We start from the raw sequence: 20,012 nt of genomic DNA on the forward strand, positions 1-20,012 counted from the left end.
CCTTAACTTCTAAATCATCTCTCTAGCCCTATTCTTTTATTTTTATTTGAGGGGGGTGCAGATAGAGAATGGGAGCACCAGGGCCTGCAGCCACTGCAAATGAACTCCAGGTGCGTGCATCACTTTGCACATCTGGCTTATGAGGGTCCTGGAGAATTGAACCTGGGTTCTTGGTTTTGCAGGTATGTGTGTGTCTTAACTGCTAAGCCAACTCTCTAGCCCTCTTTTTTCAAAACACTATTTTTTGTTTTGTTTTGTTTTTCAGGGTAGGGTCTCCCTCTAGCTCAGGCTGACCTGGAATTAATTATGTAGTCTCAAGGTGGCCTCGAACTCACAGCGATCCTCCTACCTCCTGAGTGCTAGGATTAAAGGTGTGTGCCATCATGCCCAGCTTCAAAACACTTTTTAAAAAATTATTTATTTGAGGATGGATCTGGAAAGGATTATACTAAGTGAAGTAACCCAGGCCCAGAAAGCCAAGCACCACATGTTCTCTCTCATATGTGGATCCTAGCTACAGATGATTGGGCTTCTGCGTGGGAAGGAAAACAGTTAGTAGCAGAGGCCAGTAAGTTAAAAAGGAGACATAAAGGGAAGAGAAAGGAAGGGAGGAGGGTACTTAATAGGTTGGTATTGTATATATGTAAGTACAATGATTGAGATGGGGAGGTAATATGATGGAGAATGGAATTTTAAAGGGGAAAGTGTGGTGGAGGGGGAGGTATTACCATGGGATATTTTTATAATTATGGAAAATGTTAATAAAAATTGGGAAAATAAATAAATAAATAAATAAAAGGAAAATAAATAAATAATTATTTATTTGAAAGAGAGAGAGAGAAAGGCAGAGGGCGGGCACAATGGGCATGCCAGGGCCTTTGCCACTGCAAACCAACTCCAGATGCATGTGTCACCTTGTACATCTGGCTTATGTGGGTACTGGGGAATTGAACCCAGGTGCTTAGGTTTCACAGGCAAGTGCCTTAACTGTTAAGTCATGTCTCTAGCCCTTTCTTTCTTCCTCCCTCTCTCTCTTTATTTTTTTCTCAAGGGAGAGTTTTAGTCCTAGCCCAGGCTGGCCTGGAATTCACTATGTCGTCTCAGGGTGGCCTCGAACTCAACAACAATCCTCCTTCCTCTGCCTCCCAAGTGCTGGGATTAAAGGCGTGCGCCACCACGCCCCGCTAAAACAAGTCTTAAGCCCATTCAATACTGCACGGTCCCCAGCATGGTATACAGGAACCCTGCCACTAAGCTAGTCTTCCGGCCCTTACTGGACTCTTCGGCAAGACTACAAGGTAGCCCCTGCATTCCAATTTTATAGATAAAGCAACAGATGCCCACGTGAGTGGATAACTCTCCTGAGGTCACAGGGTTTGCAAATGGTGAGACCAGGGTTTGAATAGCCTGTTTTCCTCATCTTCCCGCCTGCCGGGGGCTGGGGGGGGGGTAGCTGGTCTTGAAGGGGAGGGGTCCCCAGGCTTCACAGAGTATTTCCCCTAGCTGGAGAGCCCACATTCAGCAGCACAGTATCTCCAGGAAAAGTGCTTGGGATGGCAAGCTGTCTTGCCAGACCACCCGACCTGTGGCTCAAAAGAAGCGGCAGTCTGGGTACTGGTCCCACCAAGCCATGCCTTCTGGCCTGGGCCCTCAGACTTCAAGGGGCTGCTTCCTCTCCGTGGCATAATGGCACTCATCCCATACCCTCCTCAGCACCTCTATGCTTGCTGCCCACTTAGGCTCAGATGACGGAGGTCACTGTCCATCTACCTGAGCCCCTCCCAACATCCCCCCGCTCCCAGGGCCCCTTCAGCAGAGGCGGGAGGCGGAGTGGTCCAGGAGCCTGGGCGCCCAGATGGAGGGAGGGCCGGCTGCGTGCTGTGTGCCCTCTGCCTCCTCCTCCTCCTCCCCTTCCTGGGGGCAAAGGACAGTCAGCTCTTGTCGGACACCCCGGACACCGGCTCTGCAGGCTCCAGCCATGGCGGGCCCCGAGTGGGCGTCTCTGGAGCAGTGCTTGGAGAAACACCTGCCGCTTGGAGATTTGCAGGAGGTCAAGCGCGTTCTTTACGGCAAGGAGACTAGGTCGGACACCCAGAGGTGGCGGGGGGGGGGGTGGCAGACTGCAGGGCAGGATGGCCTCGGGTATGGAAAAGGCTTGGACGGGCTGATGACGTCCTGTGGTGGCTGGCAGAGACCATAGGTCAAGACGGGACAGTGTTTGACCTTGACTGAGTGTGGTCTCCTCACCTGGCTTTGAACAAGAGAGGATAGAAGGCTTTTCTGTCTAAGCCAGTTGTGTGGCCACCCCAACACTCTCCTCCCTTCACGTTTATTTATTTATTGTTTGTGAGCAGAGAGCGCATGGGCACATTTGCAAGGCCTCATGCAGCTGCGAACGGAGGAGAATGCGTCTCTGCACTCGCTCTGGACTCATGGGCCACTTTGTGCATTACATGGGTACTGGAGAATTGAACCCAGGCCGACAGGCTTTGCGAGCAAGTGTCTTTAAAGGCTGAGCCATCTTCCTCGGCTCCTCTTGGCCTCTTTTGAGTGACCAGCTTGGTCCCAGTTCTAGACCTTCCTTGAGGGGGTCTGGCCAGTGCCTCCAACCAGAGGACCCTAGCCAGTGTGCTGATTGCCTGCCCCCCCACCCCGCTCCCTCCCCCCACCCCCCGCCCAAGACCCGGCAGCTTGGAGGTGGATACCAGCTAAATCTAATTGGCAAAGGAAACTTGGCCAAGAGAATTAGTTACTGCACTTAGTGCAAATGTTTTCCCTTCCCCAGCAAGCCCAGGTCTTTCTGAGGGCAGTGGACTGACTCAACAAAGCTGGAAAAGACGCCTCCTCTCCCACATCTTTTCAGTCTGCTTTTCTCCTGCAACCAGAATGGCCTCTTTTTTTTTTTTTAATTTAATTTTTTTTTTTTTTTTGAGGTAGGGTCTCACTCTAGCCCAGGCTGACCTGGAATTCACTCTGTAGTCTCACGGTGGCCTTGAAGTCATGGCGATCCTCCTACCTCTGCGTCCCACGCCCAGCCCAGAACGGTCTCTTTAAAATGTAACGGGTATCTTTGTTCTTTGCCTTAGAACTCCAAGGGATTCCCTTCTCTCTCAGAAATCCAATCTGTCAGGCTGGAGAGATGGCTTAGCAGTTAAGGTGCTAGCCTACAAAGTCTAATACCCACGTATAGCCACATTCACAAAGTGGTACTGCATCTGGAGTTCATTTGCATTGGCTGGAGGCCCTGGAGTGCCCCCATTCTCTCTCTGTTTCTCTCTTTCTTTCTTTCTAGTATGTGTGTATCTGTCCCCCCTGTCTCCTTCAAATAAATACAAAATACTTAAAAGAAAAAAGAAAGAGGGCTGGAGAGATGGCTTAGTGGTTAAGCGCTTGCATGTGAAGCCTAAGGACCCCGGTTCGAGGCTCAGTTCCCCAGGTCCCACGTTAGCCACATGCACAAGGGGGCGCACGCGTCTGGAGTTCGTTTGCAGAGGCTGGAAGCCCTGGCGCGCCCATTCTCTCTCTCTCCCTCTATCTGTCTTTCTCTCTGTGTCTGTCACTCTCAAATAAATAAATAAATAAATAAATAAATAAATATTAAAAAAAAAAAAGAAAAAGAAAAAAGAAAGAAAACCATCTATAACCCCAAGTGGCTTCCACCTTGTCTGTCAGCACAGTTAGACTGTTCGCTCCATGACCTTGGGCCAGTGACCTTGCTTCAGGAACTCGATCAGCTTCCCTGGACCTGGGGGGGTGGATCGATCGAGTGAGCACCCAGTCACCGCACACTTCCTGCGGGGAGCCCAGGTCCACTAGCTCTGCCTCAGCTCGAGAGTGGAAGGGTAACTGCTTTGACATTTTGTTCCCCCTCAACCGCCCCCCTCCAAAAACAAAAGCCTTTCATAACGCGAGAGGGGCCGGGCGGGCCCTCCTAACGCCAGAGCGCGTCCCGGGCTCTTCTAAGGAGTAGTCATCGCCATGAGTTCGAGGCCACCCTGAGACTACATAGTGAATTCCAGGTCAGCCTGGGGCTAGAGCAAGACCCTACCTCGAAAAACCAAAAGCAACAACAAAAAAAGTTGTTGCTAAGTGAATGGGCCAAAGGACCTTTGCCTGTGTTGGGCACAGAAATCCCCGAGAATAGAACCAGGCAGCACTCATTCACTCAACAAACCTGTTTTCGCTTAGGAATACTGCTGGGGTTTGAAGGACAGCCCCCCATAGCCCCCTGTGTTTGGAATGCCTGCCTAATCCTCAATTGGTGGCAGTTTAGGGAAACTGTAGGGCCCTTGGGGCACTTTTCAAAGCTTCAGAGGGAAATCCTTCTTACTTTTTCTTTTCTTTTATGTATTCATTTATTTCCAAGGAGAGGGGCAGGGTGGGAGAGGGAAAGAGAATAGGCACACCCAGGGCTCCAGCCATTGCAAACAAACTGCAGATTCATGCGCCACTTTGCATCTGGCTTTATGTGGGTACCGGGGAACCGAACCCAGGTCCTTAAGCTTTGCAGGCAAGCACCTTAACCACCCAGCTATCTCTTCAGCCCCCTCCCCGGCCTTTTTCTAGCCTCTGAAGGCTTCTGGCCTTCCCTGGCTGTGGCAGCCAGTTTGGGCTTTCTTCTTCACACGGTTGTCTGCCGTTCGTCTCTGTGTCTTCCTGTGGGTGTTTCTTGTCATTGGTAATTGCTTGTCATTGGATTTAAGGCTTATCTGGCTAATCCAGGATGACCTAGCTTGAGATCCTTATCTTAATTACATTTGTGCTTCCTTCAATCAATATAATAATTAAAAAAAATTACATCTGTGAAGGGCCTTTCTTGACATAAGGTCGCTTTTAGGTTCTGAGCATTAAGACATGGACACACAATTCTACCCTCTACAAGGGGTCTCAGGAAGGAACGCCAAGTGGTTATTTTTGCTGTATGGAAGTGGGCCTGGAGGAGAGCTCCTCGATTTGGGGGAGCTACACTAGACACGGTCTTTCCAGATTGAGGAGAAGTGAGAACAGAATGGGGTGGGCCACGGGGAATGCTAGAAACCTGGCTATTAAAGGGCTCAGGAGAAGCTGGTGTGCCCGTGGGAAGACTCAGATGGTACAGAGATGTCTGTTAGATGGAGATAGTTCTGGCTTAGGGGATGCAAAGGCAGGTCAGTTCTCATTCTGTCCCTCTCTCTTTCTGCCTCTTTCTTTCTCAAATAAATAAATAAAACGAAACAAAATATTTAAAAAGAATCTAAAGCTCCCAGCACTCGGGAGGCAGAGGCAGGAGGATCGCTGTGAGTTCGAGGCCACCCTGAGACTACACAGTGAATTCCAGGTCAGCCTAGACTACCATAAGACCCTACCTCGAAAAACCAAAAAAAAAAAAAAAAAAAAGTTTTGTTGGTTTGTGTGTGTGTGTGTGTGTGTGTGTGTGTACACACGCACGTGCATGCATGCGCACACACCCGGGGGTTCTCTTGCTGTTGCAAACGAACACCCATCTGGCTTTACATGGATGGCTGATGAATGGAGCTCAGGCCAGCAGACTTTGCAAGCAAGTACCTTTAAGTGCTGAGCCATCTCCCCAGCCCCTGGGTGAGACGTTTCTACGGTTGGCAGCAGAGTAGGTTTTTTTTTTTGCACATCAGGATAACCACAAACACACACATCATGTATTGTACTCTGACGTCATGACAGCTGTGACAGCTGTGATGTCACAGTGCGGCAGGAACTTTTCAGGCCCATTCCAGTCTTACAGGACGACTGACACACGTGCTCCCTCGCCGGTAGAAAAGCACATGAGGGTGTGTTGCCAAGCAACGAAGGCAGGATGAGGAGCCAAACATGTACAGTGACATTCTATTTATCCTACCTGTATGTAAAAATAAACTTTCGGAGGTTGCACGGAACAGAGAGAGAGAGAGAGAGACAGAGTCATCTGTGAAGTTTGGGGCTAAAGAATAGGTTTTCGTGTTATTCCCTTTCTACCTGAATCCGCCCCACTCCCATGAACAAGTTTCCTTTGCATCAAAGGTGGAGTCTAATCATTTAAAACACTGGTGGTAAGGAGCCACAAGAGAAGGAGAGAATCAGTTCCCAAAGCGAGGGATTGCTGAGGAAGCAGAAACCCCTGCCCTCCGTCCAGGGCCTCCTTGACACTGGGGGAGGGGGGTCATAGGGGGGCTCTCGAGGGTGCCTTGGAGCCAGGGCAGAAGGGAGCGGCTCTTCCTCCTGGGCTGAGGCCGTGAGGGTCTTGGGGGTGAGGGTGAGGGGTGAAGGGACTGACAACCGGCTACGGAGGCAGAGGCAGGCCTGCAAGGGAGCGCGGGATGGCTGAGGAAACGTGTGGCTCATGCGGCGTTTTTCTGCTTCCTGGACGGTGGCTGATCAAGGCCTTTTGCGTAGCTGCATCAAAATACAATAGATGGAGTGGTGGCTTCTCAACCCCCCCAAAGTACTCCTGGAGACAAAGAAGACCAAGATCAAAGCACTGGTGAATTCAGGGTCTGGTGAGGCCCGTTTCCGGGTTTGTGCATGGCTGCGTCCTGTGTCTGCGGTTGGTCACAGGGCAAGCAACGTCCTTTGCAACTCCTTATTTATTTTATTTCTTATTTATTTATTTGAGTGGCGGAAAGAGACACAGAGAGAGAGAGAGAGAGAATGGGAGCCCCAGGGCCTCCAGCCACTGCAAATGAACTCTAGATGCGTGCGCCACCTTGTGCATCTGGCTCACGTGGGTCCTGGGGAATCAAACTGAGGTACTTTGGCTTTTCAGGCAAGCACCTTAACCGCTAAGCCACCTCTCTAGCCCTTTTTTTTTTTTAAATCTATTTATTTGCCAGAATTACAGAGAATGAATGCTCTAAGGCCTCTTGCCATCGCAAATGAACTCCAGACACATGTGCCCTGTTGTGCATCTGGTTTTATGTGGGCACTGGGCAACTGAACCCTGGGCCATCAGATTTTGAAAGCAAGCCCCTTTAACTGCTGAGCAGATAGCCCAGCCTGCAACTCTTTTTATTTTGTTTTATTTTATTTTTGTTTTTTTTTTTTGAGGTAGGGCCTCACTCTAGCCCAGGCTGAGCTGGGTTTCCCTATGTAGTCTCAGGGTGGCTTGAACTTATGGTGATCCACCTACCCCTGCCTCTCGAGTGCTGGAATTAAAAAGGCATGTGCCACCATGCCTAGCTCCCTCTTTTTATTTTTATTTTTAGATAATTTTTATTTATTTGCAAGCAGAGAGAGAAACAGAGTGCTGTGACTGCCAGAGCCTCTGGCCACTGCAAACAAACTTTTAGATGCATGTGCCACCTTGTGCATCTGGCTTTACTGAGGAATCGAACTTAGGTTGTTAGGCTTGGCAGGCAAGCACCTTAACCGCTGAGCAATCTCCCCAGCCTGCAGCTCTTTTATAAAAAATTTATTTATTTATCTACTTGAGAGAGAGAGGCAGAGAGAGAGAGGCAATGGGTACACCAGGGCCTCCAGCCACTGCAAGTGAACTTCAGGTGCATGCACCCCTTGTGTATCTGGCTTACGTGAGTCCTGGGGAATCAAACTGGGGTCCTTTGGCTTTGCAGAAGAACACCTTAACCACTAAGCCATCTCTCCAGCCCCTAAATATTAGAGAGAGAGAGAGAGAGAGAGAGAGAGAGAGAGAGAGAGAGAGAGAAAGGGAGAGAGAGAAAGAAAGAGAGAGGAAGATAGAGAGAAAGAGAATAGGTGTGTGCCAGGACTTCTAGCCATTGCAAAGGAACTCCAGACACATGCACCACCCTGTACATGTGCCTTACGTGGCTACTGGGAAATCAAGCCTGGGTCCTTAGGCTTCACAGGCAAGTGTTTTAGCCACTCAGCCATCTCTCCAGCCCCAGCAGCTCCTTTGATAAGGGTACTGAATGCCATTTGTCAGAGCTCCATTCTCACCGCCACATCACATCTATGATAGTTAATCTCTCTAGATAATGACTTGATTGGATCTAGAATCACCTAGGAGGCAAAGCTCTGGGAGGGAGTTACTTGAGCAGGGGAGACTCACCCTCGTTGTGGGCTGGGACCCCAGACTGAATTAAAAGGAGAAAACGGGGTGAGTCTTAGCACCCATCCCTCTGTTTTCTGCCTGGGGACTGAATGCTCCCGGCTGCTTCATGTTTCTGCCGCTCTGCCCCCCCCCCCCCCATGAGCTGCATCCCTCAACTGTGAGCTGAAAGAAGCCCTCCCGCCCTTACGTTGCTTCTTGTCCCGTGTTTGGCCGCTGTTAGGCTCAGGAGTGACCGAGGACCGCGGAGACCACTCTGAGGCCAAGATGGAAGTTTTTACTGGGCGGGGGTGTGGGGCGGGGGTGTGTGTGAACACGAGCTGCCAGGACTGACCCTCAAGAGCGGAGCAGTCATCTTGGGGTCACAGAGAGTGAGTGGGCTTTATAGGCTCTTCAGCTGGGGGAAGGCGAGGAAGGGAAGGAATTTCTTTGTTGGGGCAGTAAAGCTCTGTTCTTTACATTAGCCTTAGGGTGAGACCAGACGTGACCCAGTGAGAGAGAGGGGGGCAGAAAATCTAGTCTTGGAGTCTTGTTAGGCAGGGGAGGGACAATGGCTGGATGATTTCTTGAGGAATGTGCATGACTCTTCTGCAGCCATCCTGCTGTCCTGGGTGCATTTTGTGCTGACCTAACAGTCACAACAGTGAGAGAAGTGATGAATACAATATCCAAGGATCTCTCCAGGCTTAGAATTTTTATATATAGTTTTTGTTTTGAGGTAGGGTTTCACTCTACCCCAAGCTGACCTGGAATTCACTATGGAGTCTCAGAGAGGCCTCGAGCTCACAGGGATCCTCCTACCTTTGCCTCCGGAGTGCTGGGATTAAAGGCGTGCGCCACCACGCCTGGCTCCGTATATAATTTGATAACAACATATTCCATCCGTCGCGTTGCCCCATGGCAGCCCCTAAACCAAACTTTTAGTGGACATAGCACAGGCTTATTATTCTGTTTGCATATAATTTGCCTTGAGTGTAGACTTGGAATACTTTTTAAAAATCTTTAAATTATTTTTATTTATTTATTTGAGAGAGAGAGAGAGAAAGACACAGGGAGAGCTAGAGAGAGAGAATGGGTGTGCCAGGGCCACTAGCCATTGCAAACAAACTCCAGATGCATGTGCCCCTTGTGCATCTGGCTCACATAGGTTCTGGGGAATCGAACCAGGGTCCTTAGGCTCCACAGGCAAACGCCTTGACCGCTAAGCCATTTCCCCAGCCCTAAATAAAATATTTTTTAAAAAATTTTTTAAAAAGGACGGTTAAGCATTTGCCTGCGAAGCCTAAGGACCATGGGCTGTGGGTCCATAGTAAAATGCATCAGCAAAGCCAGACTATTATCTAATAATAATAGATAATATTATTAATATTATTAGACTCCATCTGAGTCTCCTGTCCTGAGGCCACAGGACACGCATAAGGGCTCCTGACCCCTGAGCCCGTACAGCCTTCGGCAAACCAGCACACAGGGAGCCCTTCCCTACCTTCTCCCTGCGACGGCCCATGCGTCCCTAGCTTAAAGCTCTTAGAAAGCCGTGTAACTGTCTGCGGAGGCTGATGAACTACCCGGGCTGAGCCCCACAAGAGGTCCCTTCCATGCAAGGGTAGGAGGACTCGCTGAGGCGTTCACAGCGAGTGTAGGCAAGGTGTGGGCACTGCAGCTATTTCTAACCTGCCAGGGGGAAGGGAGCCTCGGCTGCTTGAGAAGCAGGCTGATTGTCAGGGCGGATCCCAGCTGTCACCCAGAGCTCCTGACAGGGGGCGGAGTCAGGGGGCTTGGGCTGACAGGGCTGTGATTTTGGAAAGAAATGTCTCTAAGAAAGTGCTTCAAAAGTAGGAGAGAAATATTATTATTAGATAATAGCTGTCAGGTTATTTTTTGATGTGTTCTCAGTATTTCATAATCCATTTGCCCTTAGATGGTAAGTCCTTCCTGGCCCTGGGCCATGAACTGTGATCCTGGAGTTTGACTCCAGCTCTGGGCACGCAACAGGAATCAGGAGGCATTTGCTCCCTAATCAGCGGTCACTATGGTGGAAATAATCCTCTAGCAGTTTTTGTTTGTTTGTTTGTTTATTTGTTTTTTCGGTTTTTCCAAGTAGGGTCTTGCTCTAGGCTAGGTTGACCTGGAATTCACTATGTAGTCTCAGGCTGGCCTCTAACTCACAGTGATCCTCCTACCTCTGCCTCCTGAGTGCTAAGATTGAAGGTGCGTGTCACCATGCCCAGCCTCTAGCAGTTATTAATAAACTACAAATAGATAAACATTTGTAACTTCAGGCTAACCACCCAAACCCTATCAAACCCACCCAGTACTAGAAGACAAAGTCATGAGATTACCACCCAAGACTCAGCACACCGAGAGGCAGATGGGTGCAGAAGCTTCCTCTGTGTCTGTTCTTGGACTCCAGTGTCTCCTGAGCCTCATCTCCCTGCCCCTCACTGGCGACATGATCAGCCCAGTCCCTAGGGTCCACATAGCCCTCTGATTCTGGTCCAGAGGCAGAGAGAGAGAGAGAGAAAGAGAATGGGCGTGCCAGGGTCTCCAGCCACTGCAAACAAACTCCAGACACTTGTGCCACCCTGTACAAACTGGCTTCCGTGGGTCCTGGGGAATCGAACCAAGGTCCTTTAGCTTTGCAAGCAAGTGCCTTAACCGCTAAGCCATCTGTCCAGCCCATGGTTCAGAAACCTTGGCAGGGGGGCGGGGTACAGTCAGGGAGGGTGAACCAATCTCCTCTCCTCTGTGCAGGTTGTGGGGACTTTAATCTCTACCTTGATCTCAGCAGCTCCAAACACCAATTTGTTGACTGGTCCTACTTCTCCCCGCTGACGAGCAGTTTAACATCGGGGCTCGGGGCTCACGCTGCCGGGGGCCCTGGGCCTTGCACCACATGCTTTCCTGCAGGAACGCCCCTAGCTTGCCTCTGTCTGGTGGAGGTGGAGAGGATTTTCGTTTCTTTTCTCTCTTTCCTTCTCTCTCTCTCACTCTTTCTTTGTTTCCTTCTTTTCTCTCCCCCTCCCCACCCAACTCCCTTGACAAGGTCTCACATGGCCCGGGTTGGCCTGCTGCTTGCTGTGTAGCCAAGGATGAACCCGACTCCTCATCCTCTGGCCTTCATCTCCTGAGGGCCGAGGTCGCAGGCATGGGTGCCATGCCTGGTCCTCACGCGGGGCTGGGGACTGCGCCCCTGGCTTCGCGCGTGCCGGCCCAGCACTTGGCCAGCTGGGCTATAGCTCCGTCCCGGGTATTTTGCCTGTTTTATTTCAGTGCTGGGGCTGCAATCTTGAGTCAGAGCCCTTCTCGGTCCACACTACCTCTGAGTGTATATCCCTGACCCTTGGAAGGCGATTTGAAATGTAGCAGGTCTCTTCAAACTCCTTTTCCTCTTCTTTCCCCACCCGTTCAGGAAGCTCGATCTGCCCAGAAGAGCGTTAGAAGCCGCCTTAGAAGGAGACTTCGAACTTCAGGGGTACGCCTTCGAGGCAGCCAAGGAGCAGCAGAGACGCCCCAGGATCGTGCGCGTGGGGCTCATTCAGAACAAAATCCTCCTGCCCACATCCGCCCCTGTGGCAGAACAGGTGCGGTCTCCATTTTAACCATACATGCATGGACGGGGCTCTGGGCTGTGCTGTCTCGTGAACATGTGCGGCCACTGGCTGGCTTACTCACTTGGGGTCCACAGGCCCAGGCACCTCGAAGTGCAGCTGAGCCGCTTCCCGTCTCTCCCCCTCATCTTCTCCCTGTCTTGTCTCCAGCGATTCTTTTTCTTCCTTCTTACTAGCCTTTCCACCTTCCTTCCACTTCCTGATCTGAAGTTTTTTTCTGTTCTTTTCTTTCTTTATTTTATTTATTTACGTATTTATTTATTTATTGAGGTAAGGTTTCATTCTAGTTCAGGCTGACCCGGGATTCACTAGGTAGTCTCAGGGTGGCCTTGAACTCACGGCGATCCTCCTACCTCTGCCTCCTGAGTGCTGGGATTAAAGGCATGCGCCACCACGCCCGGCTGAAGCTTCATTTTTCAACTGGGAAGGGGCCCTCTGGCAGGTCAAGCTCCCTCCATGGGATGCTATCTCTCAGCTGCCTACCAGACCAGCTGCTAACATACACTGATCACAGCCACCCTGCACTCCTCTGCCTTAATCCTAAGACCAGGGCCTCACTGTGCACAAGCCTCAACTTCAGCTAGAGAGCAATTTGTTTCCCCTATAACTGACAGGCTACCATTGGACCAATTCCTTATTTATTTATGAGAGGGAGAGAAGGAAAGAGAGAATGAGTGCTCCAGGGCTTCCTGCCACTGCAAGCAAACTCTACATACTTGTGTTGCTTCCTGTATCAGGCTTTACGTGTGCACTGGGGAACTGAACCCGGGTCGTCAGTCTTTATTAGCAATCACCTTTAACCACTGAGCCATCTCTCCAGCCCACTCTTTATTATTATTATTTATTAGTTATGTACATACTCAGTGTGTAAACAACCATGTTGGTGCCATCATTAGTCTCCTCCTTCCTCCGGAGGGACCCTCCTCGTTGGGGATTGTGGGTCATGCATTGTGGGGATAGCCATCAGTTATGGGGAAGAGGCAATGTCTCTGTGCATAATGTCTCAACTTGTCTGCCCACTCTTTAAAAAATAAAGAGTTCTGGGGCTGGAGGGATGGCTCAGCACTTAAGGCACTTGCCTGTGAAGCCTAAGGACCCATGTTCAACTCTCCAGATCTGACATTAGCCAGATGCGCCACGGTGAGGCAAGTGCAAGGTCACGCGTGCCCACTAGGTGGCGCAAGCGGCTGGAGTTACATTGTAGTGGCTGAGGCCCTGGCGCACCAATGCTCTCTCTCTCTTAAAAAAAAAAAAAAAGAATTCTGCATGTCTCTTGGAAACCAGACATTTTGCTGAGAATATAGATAATAAGGCTGCTTTCTTCCAGCCCCTAAGGAGTCTGTTGGGTGCTCAGAATAAACAACAGGCAGTGTGGCATCACAGCAGGAGCCGTGCTGCTGAGAGAGTTTGCAGAGGGCTTGCAGAGGGGTGGCATGGAGCCGGGATGACAGTTTCTGGAAGATCGGGGAGGGTAAGAAAGCACATTCCTGGCCGGGGGCATATCCTCACGGGTGATTTAGAAAGACTGAGCAAAAGTGGACCATTGGCAGACAAGGTCTAGGCGAGAAAGCGGCAGTGGCAAGGCGAGCCGAGCCGAGAGCCTTGGCTGCAAAGCGGCGCAGAGTGGACTGTCCCTGGCGGAGGCGGCCGCGGGCCCCGGGTGTGCGTGTGCGTACGCGCGCGTGGCCACGTGCCCGCCCGACGTGCCAGAGCACACCCACGTGCATCCCCGCCGTCCAGGATGAGGGTTTCCCCACGTCCACGTGGAAAAACCGAGTCAGCGTCTGCGGGCGTCCAGGGCTGCTGTACCCCTACGTGTCTCGGAGGATCTAGTCTGATGAGAAAACCGAATACCACACCTCCCCATCCTTCTTATCGGCCTGTGCCTGGCTGGGTGGGAGTTTGTCGTGCCCGCACTGGAGCCGTCCTTACGCCCCGTGCCAGCGAGAGGACCGAATGCATTGTAATCAGAGCTTTTGAAATCGCCAGGTCTCTGCCCTCCACAGACGCATCGAGGCCATGGCCGAGGTCGCTGCAACGTGCGGGGTCAACATCATCTGTTTCCAGGAAGCGTGGAGTAAGTCTCCAGCGGGGCGCGCTCTCTGCCACCGTGGATCAGCTGTGTCTCACCCTGTTGCTGACAGTGTCTACTGTCTGGTTTTAAGAAAATCTCCTTTCTTTTTCCTTCTGTAGAATTTTTAAAAAATTATTTACTTCCTTAAGGGGGCGTGGGGGGGGGCGGTAGAGATAGAGAACGGGCACGCCAGGGCCTCCAGCCACTGCAAATGAACTCCAGACACATGTGTCACCTTGTACATCTGGCTTACCTGGGTACTGGGGAATCGAACCTGGGTCCTTTGGCCTTGCCGGCAAATGCCTTAACCGCTGAGCCATCTCTCCAGCCTGGAACTTTTGGGTTTTTATTTATTTATTTATTAAAGACAGGGTCTCACTATGTAGCTTTAGCTTCCCTGGCACTTGCTGTGGAGCCTCAAACTTCAAACAGTCCTCCTGCCTGGGAGCACTGGGATTACAGTGTGTACTGCCATGCCCAGCCTAGAAATCAATTTCTTCTTTTTTTAAAAAAAAATTATTAATTTATTTGAAAGAGATAGAAAGAGAAAGAGGTGGATAGACAATGGATGTGCCAGGGCCTCTAGCCACTGCAAAGGAACTCCGGATGCATGCGCCACCTTGTGTATCTGGTTTACATGGGTCTTGAGGAAATCAAACCTGGGTCCTTTGGCTTTGTAGGCAAGCACCTTGACCACTGAGCCATCTATCCAGCCTGAAAATCTCTTTTGTTTGCTTGTTTGTTTGTTTTTCGAGGTAGGGTTTCATTCTAGCTCAGGCTGACCTGAAATTCACTATGTAGTCTCAGGGTGGCCTGGAACTCATGGTGATCCACCTACTTCTGCCTTCCAAGAGCTGGAATTAAAGGCGTGCACCACCACGTCTGGCTTGAAAAACTATTTCTTAGGTGCACTAGAAACCTAGGCTCCCCTGCCTGCTGGTCATTCACTTCTCCTCTCCTCTACCACTGCCCTGATGCAAGTCACCGGTGGTGTGCCCTCAGCTGGCCAACCCTTAGGGGAGGTGTTAAATCCAAGTCCTGGTGTGTGGTGAGCACGCCCTCTGTCCCTGAGTTTCACCCCCACCCTGCTTCTTGGCTTTGGTAATAACCTCCAGCTAGCTAATCTCCTTATATCGTCCTAACCCTGCTTCACCCATCTCACCGCGGAGCCACCTGGCTGGCTCCGTACCCAAAATCGAATCCTCTGTTGTATAAAGTCTTGATGCCTTTTCTTCATCTTATTTTTATTTCTTTTTTTAATTAATTAATTAATTAATTTGCAAGCAGAGGGGGAGAGAGAGAGAGAGAGAGAATGGGCATGCCAGGGCCTCTAGCTACTGCAAACAAACTGCAGACGCGTGTGTCCCTTGTGCATCTGGCTTACGTGGGTCATGGGGAATTGAACCTGGGTCCTTTGGCTTTGCAGCAAATGCCTTAACTGCTAAGCCATTTCTCCATCCCCCTATTTTTATTTCTTTATTTGGAGAGAAAGAAGATGGGCACACCAGCATCTTTTGCCACTCACTGCAAATAAACTCTAGTTACATGTGTCACTTTGTGTATCTGAATTTGTGTGGGTACTGGGAAATTAAACCCTAGCTAGCAAACTTTGCTTGCAAGAACCTTTGACTGTTGAGCCATCTCCCCAGCCCAATAAAGGTATATTTTAAAAAAATCATACAAAGCCAGGTGTGATGGTTCATGCTTTTAATCCCAGTACTTGGAGGCAGAGGATCACTGTGAGTTCAGGACCAACCTGGGACAACAGAGTGAATACCAGGCTATCCTGGGTTAGAGTAAGACCCTAGCTCAAAAAGCTAAAAAGAAAAAAAAAACAGGGCTGGAAAGATGGCTCAGTGGTTAAGGTGCTTACCTGCAAAGCCCAAGTATCAGAGTTCGATTCCCCAGTACCCACATAAAGCCAGGTGCACAAGGTGGCATATGCATCTGTAATTCATTTGCCTCTAGCCCTGGTGTGCCCAAACTCTCATTCTCTCTCCCTCTCTATTTATCTCTCTGCTTGCAAGTAATTGAATAAAATCATTTTTATAAAAAATACAGAACCCAGCACTAGGGAGTCAGAGGTAAAAGGATCACAGTAAGTTCAAGGTCACCCTGAGACTACATAGTGAATTCCAGTCAGCCTGTGCTAGAGTGAGACCCCAACTCTAAAAAACAAAACAAAACAAAAATCCGGTGTGGTGGCGCATGCCTTTAATCCTTACACTCAGGAGGCAGAGGTAGGAGGATCGCCCTGAGTTCAAGGCCACCCTGAGACTACATAGTAAATTCCAGATGAGCCTGGGCTAGAGGGAGACCCTACTTCAAAAAAAAAAAAAAAAGAATCAAAATTAATGTCAGGCTATATTAAAATCAATATATTTTAAAAATTATTTATTTATTTATTTATTTATTTGAGAGAGAATGGGCATGCCAGGGCTTCCAGCCATTACAAGTGAACTCCAGATGCATGTGCCACCTTGTGTTTCTGGCTTATGTGGGTACTGGGAAACCGAACCAAGGTCCTTTGGCTCTGAAGGCAAGTGCCTTAACTGCTAAACCATCTCTCCAGTCCTAGAATCAAGATATTCTTAAAAGCCAAACATGATTTGGAAACACAGATCTTAACGTTAATGCTACCCTGTGTCATGATGGGCCAAGAAAACTGTGACTTCCATTTTCCTTAGAAAATGGCAAGTGACAACTTTTTAAGTGTAACATGTTACCTTTTGCCCATCACCCCTCCCAAAGAAAAGTTCATTTCATTTTTTTGGGAGGGGGAACAAAAAAGGAGGAAGTGTGACATGGTTGAGAATGGTAATTATAGTAGTATTTTGGCGATTTTTTAAAAATTGTTTTTTTGAGGTAGGGTCTCGCTATAAGCCAGGCTGACCTGGAACATAGTGGAATTCACTATGTTGTCTCATGCTGGCCTCGAACTCACAGCCATCCACCTACCTCAGCCTGCATCACCACAGCCCGGCAATAGTATTTTTTGTTGTTGTTATGATAAACTCTGCATTTAAGCTGGGCGAAAAGCCATTTACTGCCAAGAGGGAATAAGGAATCAATTTTCAAGAACGTACAATTTCCATTAGCGAAGTCTCAAAACCTAATGACCAATTTATGTGAAAAGATCTAGAGAAAGTGGTTGAAAAAAGCCCATTCATTAAATTTTTATTCCACTTTACATGAACTTAATACACATGTTCTTAACAATTATGCTTGGATTGTTCATGAAAATTTCATAACACAGTAAACAAAGCTAGCCATTATCTTGTTATTTCCCTGTTAACTGTTTTTATAACATATGCATGTTAGGTAATTATCAAAAACAATCATGCTGGGCATGGTGGCACACGCCTGTAATCCCCTCACTTCAGAGGTAGAGGTAGGAGGATCACTGTGAGTTTGAGGCCAGACTGGGACTACAGAGTAAGTTCCAGGTCAGCCTGGGCTAGAGGGAGACCCTAACTCAGAAAAAAGAAAAAAAAAAAAAAAAAACAGACCAAAAAGAATGATAATAAGAATTGGGGAGATGGCTTAGAGGTAGGTTAAAGTCACTTGCTTGTAAAACCACCTGCCGGGGCTCAGTTTCCTCAGTATCCACATAAAGCCAGAGGTATTAAGCAGTACGTGTATCTGGAGTTTATCAGCAGTGGTAAGAGGCTCTGGTGTACCCATTCTCTCCCCCCCACCCCTCTCTCTCTAATAAATAAAAATACTTAAAAAAAAAAAAAAAAGCCAGTCTGGAGAGATGGCTTAGCCCATAAGGTGCTTACCTATAAAGCCAAGGGATCAAAGTTTGATTCCCCAGGACCCATGTAAGCCAGATGCACAAGATGGCACATGTGTCTGGAGTTTGTTTGCAGTGGCTAGAGGCCCTGGCATGCCCATTCTCTCTCTCTACCTCTTTTTCTCTCAAATAAATAAAAATAATATATTAAAAAATAATTTTTTAAAAGCCAAAAAAAGGGCTAGTTAAGGTGCTTGCCTATAGAGCCTAACAACCAGAATTCAATTCCCCAGTCCCCATGCTAAGCCAGATGCACAAGATGGGGCTTGTGCCTAGCATCTGGAGTTCATTTGCAGCGGCTGGAGGCCCTGGCGTGCTCTCTCTCTCTCTCTGCCTCTTTCTCTTTATCTGTCTTCTTTCTGTCTCTCTCTCTCTCTGTGTCTGCTTACAAATAAAAAAATTTAAAAATACATAAATGAAAATCAAAAACAAAGCCAGAGAGATGGCTCAGCAGTTAAGGCACTTGCCTGCAAAGCCTAACGACCCAGGTAATTCCCCAACTCTCACACACAGCCAGGTGCCCAAAGTGGTGCATGCATCTGGAGTTTGTTTGCAGCAGCTAGAAGCCTTAGTACATCAATTCTTTCTCTCCTTGGAAATAAATAAATAAAACATTCTTTTAAAAAGCAAAAAGAGGGGCTGGACAGATGGCTTAGCAGTTAAGGCACTTGCCTGTGAAGCCTAAGGACCCAGGTTCTACTCCCCAGAACCCATGTAAGCCAGACTCACAAAGTGACGCGTGTACACAAAGTCACACGTGTGCACAAGGTAGCATATGCATCTGGAGTTCAATTGCAGTGGCTAGAGGCCCTGATGTGTTAATTCCTTCTCTATTTGAAAGAAAAAAAGCAAAAAGAAAAAGAAAACGTAAGAAAGTTAAATACTCGGTATTTTTTCTTTGCTACTGCTGTGCTTACATATGAATTGTGAGCAGCAGCCAGTTCACTGTTACTGCACCTTTACTTTGACATATGTTCTTAGACTGCTTAAACATGTTGAAATACAAGCCGGGCGTGGTGGCGCACGCCTTTAATCCCAGCACTTGGGAGGCAGAGGTGGATCACCGTGAGTTCAAGGCCACCCTGAGACTCCATAGTGAATTTCAGGTCAGCCTGGGCTAAAGAGAGATCCTACCTTGAAAAACCAAAACATACATATATACCTCAGAAAACAAAACAGCGACAACAAGAAAATATTGAAATACAAATAAAATGAATAGCAAAACTAATGAAAGAAAACTGCAGGATAGCAGGTAACCTTACAAATAACCGTGTGAACAGCTTCTGCTCTTATCTGGATTAACTTGGGCCTCAGCCTTTTCTAAAAGAAGTCTTCGACAGCTGTAGTCAAAGGTGTGGACACGGAAGGTTGACTGGTCCAATGAAACACTTCGATTCCAACGCTCAGCACCCATGAGACACTGTGCTGCGTAAGGGCTCCCGACTATAAACGTATGGACAACTGGTTATCATTTGATTTCCCACCGGGGCACAACGATGCATAGGCAGTTGTCTTTGCTTAGACATGGAAGCAGTTTTAACACTGGCCCTCGAGAAACCATAGTATACCAAAAAGCACATGCCAAACTTTTCTTTTTTTTTTTTTTTTTTAATATTTTGTTTTTTGAGTTAGGGCTTCACTCTAGCCCAGGCTGACCTGGAACTCACTCTGTAGTCTCAGCGTGGCCTTGAACTCACAGCGATCCTCCTACCTCTGCCTCCCGAGTGCTGGGATGAAAGGCGTGCGCCACCACGCCCGGCCTTGAGTGATTCTTTTTTAAACTTTTTTGTTGTTGTTGTTCATTTTTATTTATTTATTTGAGAGTGACAGAGAGAAAGAGGCAGAGAGAAAGAGAGAACGGGCGCCCCAGAGCCTCCAGCCATAGCAAACAAACTCCAGACACGTGTGCCCCCTGGTGCATCTGGCTAACGTGGGTCCTGGGGAACAGAGCCTTGAACCGGGGTCCCTAGGCTTGACAGGCAAACGCTTAACCGCTAAGCCATCTCTCCAGCCCCCTTGAGTGATTCTTGATTCGTCTACAGCCTACATTAGACTTTAAATTCCATGAGACCGAAATGTGCTTCTGTTTCTTGGGTTTTCGATCCCTATCCTCCGGCCCCCATTTTATCTGTTGTGGCTGGGGCCGTGACGGGCATTCCAACACCAATCGGATGACTTAACCAAGCTCTTTGCTTTGTTGGATTTGGAGCTGCCTGTCACTCGTCCATCCAGGCCTAACCAGGCCTTTGTGAGGCCCTGAGGTCCTGCTAGGTGACATGACCATCATAATCTCAACCTCCCCTCCCTCCCTCCTGCCTGCCTCTCCCTCCTCTCTTCTTGTTTCTCTCTCCCTCCATGCCCCATCTCACTTTGTAGCCAGCCGGGCCTCAAACTCACAATGGTGGCGCCTCATCTTACTCAGTCCCATGATTAGCATCTGGTCTCACAGAATCCATGTATTTTTCTCTAGGCTGTGGTTCCAGGGCGCAGGGCGAGGTCTTAGGCAAGAAGCTG

The 20,012-nt window shown here is 48.8% G+C and overlaps 1 protein-coding gene across 3 annotated transcripts in view; it reads left to right on the plus strand.

Annotated features, from left to right (window-relative positions):
- Positions 1-1,911: 1,911 nt before the first annotated feature.
- Upb1 (beta-ureidopropionase 1) overlaps positions 1,912-20,012 on the plus strand; it is a 39,539-nt gene continuing 21,438 nt past the window's right edge. The window contains exons 1-3 of one of the 3 annotated variants that reach the window (XM_045132921.1): positions 1,912-2,082; positions 11,430-11,601; positions 13,618-13,705. In XM_045132921.1, coding sequence (XP_044988856.1) covers positions 1,979-2,082; positions 11,430-11,601; positions 13,618-13,705 — 364 coding nt within the window. In that variant the 5' untranslated portion in view covers positions 1,912-1,978. The remainder of the gene's footprint in view (positions 2,083-11,429; positions 11,602-13,617; positions 13,706-20,012) is intronic. The other 2 variants (XM_045132922.1, XM_012952296.2) reach the window with 2 other exon arrangements.

This window comes from Jaculus jaculus, chromosome 13, assembly GCF_020740685.1.
Source record: "Jaculus jaculus isolate mJacJac1 chromosome 13, mJacJac1.mat.Y.cur, whole genome shotgun sequence".
In the NCBI taxonomy this organism is placed as follows: Eukaryota; Metazoa; Chordata; class Mammalia; order Rodentia; family Dipodidae; genus Jaculus; species Jaculus jaculus.